The 5530-nt window shown below is 42.5% G+C and overlaps 1 protein-coding gene across 3 annotated transcripts in view; it reads right to left on the reverse strand.

Annotated features, from left to right (window-relative positions):
* The window catches only part of SENP6 (SUMO specific peptidase 6), an 84081-nt gene extending 78647 nt beyond the window's left edge, over window positions 1–5434 (reverse strand). For 2 of the 3 annotated variants that reach the window (XM_026079027.1, XM_026079026.1), the window contains exon 1: window positions 5220–5434. In XM_026079027.1, the coding sequence (XP_025934812.1) occupies window positions 5220–5271 (52 nt within the window). In that variant the 5' untranslated portion in view covers window positions 5272–5434. The remainder of the gene's footprint in view (window positions 1–5219) is intronic. The other variant, XM_026079028.1, reaches the window with a different exon arrangement.
* Window positions 5435–5530: the final 96 nt, after the last annotated feature.

The following is a 5530-nucleotide window of genomic DNA, read 5'->3' on the forward strand; positions in this document are numbered from 1 at the left end:
TCTTGCTACTGATGTATTTGAAGAAGCCCTTCTTGTTGTCCTTGACATCTCTTGCCAGATTTAATTCCAAACGGGCCTTAGCCTTCCTCGTTGCATCCCTGCATACTCTAACAACGTTGCTATATTCCTCCCAAGTGGCCTGTCCCCCCTTCCACTTTCTGTATACTTCCTTCTGGTTGAGTTTTGCCAGGAGCTCCTTGCTCATCCATGCAGGTCTCCTGCCCCCTTTGCTTGACTTCTTACTTGTAAGGATACTCATTTGTCTTCAAGATCTCTACTGGTGGGATGGGAGAAGCCAAGATGACAACAAAAGATGACTCACAAAAATGTCATATTATTATACAGCAATATTTGAAAGTGACCGATAGTAGAGTTTGGTGATCAGTCTCACATTATAGGACCCGCTACAAAACAAAACACCTTGACATCCCTCAGTTGTCTCAATTACAGACACAGCTGAAACTCTGTAGAAAAGGTGAAATGTAGTACGGTACTGACATCCATGCAGCATCTTCCAGAAATAAGTCATAAAAGCCAAAACTACTGTTGAAACAGTAACAATAAATAACCCATTTTGTGTGTTATCCTTGTACATAAAACAGAAGCAAAAGACCAAAAAATCCAAATAGGCTGATTATAAGAGTATTAGTGCAAGCAACACATTTGCAAATGTATCAAGCCATACATTGATACCATTATTCTTTATATCATTGCTAATATTTTTATATTTATATACCTATTTATAGAAATAAGAGTATAAAGATGTCATTAGGAACATTCCTAATTCACTTTTTTTTTAAAGCCATTAAAAGGCTAAAAAACCTCCTGACAAAAAAGTAGTGTTTACTACTAAATCCAAATGCCAGAAAATGATGAATGAGGCCTCCCATACAAGATAACAGAGCCATGAAAGAGTCATAAATTTCTCACTTTCAGGTAGAAAACTACTCTCAAAAAGATAGAAGAAAGGAACAGAATGTATCTGGACACTGAAGGGACTTATGGAAACTAGAGAGGAATCCAACAACATAAAGTAAAAGAGTTTGTATTATGATAAAGACATGCAAGAAGGTGAATGATACTTGGGACTTCCCTCCCACTCAGTCCCAACATAACACATCTCCAGTAGGAGATAAAAGAAATGTCAAACACTGGTTCAGAAACAATTAAAACAAATAATAATTAAATTTCACTGTTCAGAGAAAAATAATGAATAGAGTCATAGCAGGTGGAAAATTTTCAAGGGTTTTCTCTGAATACAAACTCCACTCTGTCTTTTGTAATTTGTATTATTCGTGTCAGAGTTTCTGAATAAGATGAAAAATAAAAAGCAGGAAAGACTGACCACCAAGCTTAATGGTAACCTCTACCTCTATAAACTAATATCGCTACCTCTATAAACTAATATATACATACTACATGTTTCTGTGCCACTCCAGAATCTCAGCTTCCTTTAAGAAAATACAGAAATCCACCTCCTTCAGTTTTGTGAAGACAATTCTTTACATGGGAGCTGAATAAAAAAAACAGAGCAGTGTTCCAGCATCCTCAGGCAGACAATTCTAAAGTTTCTTCTGCTGCTAATGAGTAGTCCAAATAGTTTTCACTATTATTATTAGGAAACCTGTAGCCAAGTAAATGGAATGAAAATTGAGCAAATTCCTGTAGTGATTGCATGGAAATCTCACAGCAGCTCTGAAGGCAGGGACTGACAACATTCCTTAGAGAGGAGGTCCTCAAAAAGAAAATTAGTTTTCTCAGTATCACTACTGTAACCACCAGAAGACTGAGAAAAGAAAACAGGAAGAAATTATATGTTTCTCCTTTTTTCTGGAGAAYACACACATTTAGGAATACTTCAAAGTTTGCCTGCTATCAATTGTACAAACACCATGGAAGAGAAACTTTAAATCTAAGATTGGAAAAAAGATGACAATCTCTTTGCTGCTCAGTAATATCCGAAGAGCTAGAATATAACAAGAGTGCCCACCATTTTTCACAAGGATAATGATCAACAGGACTCTCCATTCCTACAGTAAATGTTGAACATTTCCCCATCCTAAATGCAAAAAGAAATGTCTATCATTGTGTTATATTTTAGGTCTGGCTATCAATTAAAAACCACAGGAATTCCCGCAGATGTAGAAAATCTCTATTCGCTAAATCTCTAGTTCCCCAAATCAGGAAAGAATTCCCATGCAAGAAGGGTGTACTTTGTTAACATGAATTTCTGCATATTCTGTCCATTACTTTGAAACCTTACTGGAGGAAAGTAAATTCAGACTGGGTTTAATAACAAAAAATATGACATCTTTCATAAGTCTTCTGTATTTTGACAGTCCTGACATTTCAAGAAAAGTAAACATGCAAGTCATAATATAAATGTGTATGATACATATCAACATGCTATAAGTTCTGGAAAGATAACAAATACAACCTTAAAGGGTCAGACATTATAGTTCTAAGGACCCTCCTCACATTTCCCATAAGACCATCTACACAACACAGCATAAAAAATGACAACACATTATCTGTTATATAGGTAGAATTGGACAAAAACTGAATACCAGTACAAATAGTTATGTTGAAGAACGGCATTACCAGAAAGGCAACAGATAAATCACTCAAGGGACACATTTTTTCCAGAAAGACCATTTTGTTTTAACTTGGAGAATAAAATAAAAATATTAAAAGAAAGCACTTTAATGACAGAATGACAGCCATATTTCTGAACAGTAACTTCTGTTACACTAAATGAGAGAAAAGCAGTATTTTAATGGACAGTTGAAATCAAACCCAAAAATTTGAAAAACAATTACACTGGCAAGCAATTAATTTAACTGTATGTTTATCTTAAGTCTGACTGATAGAAATTTTGGGCGCTATCATGCTTATGTGGACTGTGTACATATACACACACACACGTACGTATATATTTTAAAATTACAGTTGCCATTACATTGAATTCTGTTACAATGCTACAACTAACATCCACTTGGTACATAACTCATTTGTTTTGCAAATTAATGACAGGGATGGATAGAGAGAGTTCTTCCCCTCTCCTCTACCAGCCTTTAATATAATACTCTTAAAAATACCAAGTAAACAACTTCTCAGTTTCTGCTCACACGCACTACAAGAGAGTCTGTGAAATATACTCATACTAATTATAGATATAACACCAGACTCACAGATTAATCCTCACCTTGCAGTACAAGTTGCCATATCTCCTACTCTATACATTTTTATCCCTGTTTTTGTCCAAGTTATACTTGTTTCACAAGTCTGACCCTCACACGTTTGTCTCAAATCAGACCTTTGGATAATGGCAGTTCTAACATCCCAGGCTGATCTAATATGCTCTTATACGTTTCCAGATTACAGATTGCTAAGAAAAACACATATACATCTTCTGAGTCTCTATTTTCTCCTGTAAAGTTAACACCCCTTAAAAGAACCTTTTAAATAACATCTGAAAGCCTTCTGTACTGGTTTGAAGCAAAGGAAAAAGAGTTACTCTGCTCTTACTAGATCTGCTGTATGAATACCATCCCACTTGGACTCGGTCCACCTCAAAAACTTTTTGCCACCACCGTCCACATTAGGTTTCTGTCACACAAGTTTCCAAGCACAGACACACATGCACACTCTCATGGTCCTTATTGTGTTATTAGTCCTAACATTGACAAGTCCCCAGATAACGGGGAAACAAAAGACACTAACTGAAAACTCTGTCCACTGATCATCGAATACCAGAACTTCCAATGGGAATGCTATTCCATGTCAAGTTGATACCACCTTTGGAAAGGGATCTCAAAAATAAAAACTGTGTGGGTACTGCACATGTGTGTACTGGACAGATATGAAACCTATCTTTTGTGAGCCACCTGCCTGACCAGCATGCAGGCAAGGGGCGCACAAAAGACAGCAAATAGCCTTCACCCTGACACTTCTCATTCCTTCAACAGCATGCACAAACCTCACTATTTCATTCTGAGAGAGTTCAGRATAAAAACGAGGTGCTCGCATGTCACCACCACACACTTTTAAAGACAGAAGGGAGGTAACATGACAGGAGTTATTAACTAGAAGCAGTTTCTGAACATCAGAATTTCAGATTAATTATTCAAAATAACATGCAGTGTTTTGTTCATACAATACTTCTAGTCCAGAACCTCCAGTAATAAAGCAGAAAACCAAACATCCCACAGCAGCAAAAACCTGCAAAAGGTATGTTCTGGGTAACATAGGCGCTACAAAATCTTCAGTGCTAAACTCTGTTATCCTCAACTTGAAAAACTCTACTTGTGAAGAGTAATTTATTTCATTATTGTATTTTTTTTCTTCATAATCATAATGGTAAGGATTTAGCAGACTATTTGCCTATGTCAATAGTCTATGTGCTTACAGCAATTTTGCAAGACTGCATTAGCATATATTTTTTTAATCAGTTAAACTGTAAAAGCTCAACAGTTAAATATATTCGAATTTCAGCAGAAATTATAATTTAGACCTTTATGGAGACAAAAAAGGCTGCACATCAAAAAAAATTACCCCAGGTTTTATAAACGCTAAAGGTTCCTTTCAGCTACAGCCGAGAGACTGACCATCATCGCAGTAACACAAACCTAAGAATAAGAGTGAAATCCCCAACACGTTTTAATCCCGGCCACCGGGCTCCCTCCAGCCAGCCCTCCGGAGCGGCGCTCTGCAGAGCCGGAGCCTCTTTCCGCGGCGGGGCGCGGGCGCAGGCCGGGCCGGGGCCTGGGCGCCGCGGAGCAGACCCGCGCCCGCCGCCTCACCTAGCGCCAACCTTGCGCGGCCGCCGCCGCCGCCGGCCCCCCCCGCGCTCCCCGCCGCGGCCCCCGGCGCCCAGCCTGCGCGGCGCTCGCCGCTCTGCCCCCACAAAGAAAACAGCGCGCTCTCGCAGCCTGGGGAACGTTCTGAGGGGAAAGAAAGAAAGAAAACAAGCAGGAGGAATCCAGCCACCCGCACTAACCCCTCCCTCGAAAGCAGGTCTCTTTTCACCACATCAAACCTCCCCCTGCAGCACCCACCCTTCCCCCACCGCCAAGCCACCGCTCATTGTCGCCGTCCTGGGGGACCCGTTCCCCCACGGAGGCGCACACGCCGCCCCCCGCTCCCCGCCGTGCCCCTCGCTGGCCGCCACGGGGAAAGGCGGCCCCGGGGCCGCGTGCCCCTGCCCGCCATGCACGCACCTTCCAGAAACAAGCTGTCTCTGCAGCCGCCGCCGCCGCCGCCACCGGCCATCTTCCTGCTGCCGAGCCCGGCCGCCTCACTCCATCGCCCAGCGCGGCGGCGGCGGGGCCTGGCCCTTCCCCCGGCCTGCGCGCTCCGCCGCCCACCCCCACTGCGGAAGGCTCTGCGACCCGCAGCGGCGGCGCCGCCGCCGAGGCCCGTCCCTCTGCTGCTCCCCAGCCCGCACGCACCGCGGCCCGGGCCGCGCTGCCTTCCGGCCCCGGGGCGGGAGGAAGCGCGGCAGCGCGCCCGCTCCTCCCTCACGCTGCCC

Source organism: Apteryx rowi, unplaced genomic scaffold, assembly GCF_003343035.1.
Source record: "Apteryx rowi isolate R43461 unplaced genomic scaffold, aptRow1 scaffold_490, whole genome shotgun sequence".
NCBI classification, from domain to species: Eukaryota; Metazoa; Chordata; class Aves; order Apterygiformes; family Apterygidae; genus Apteryx; species Apteryx rowi.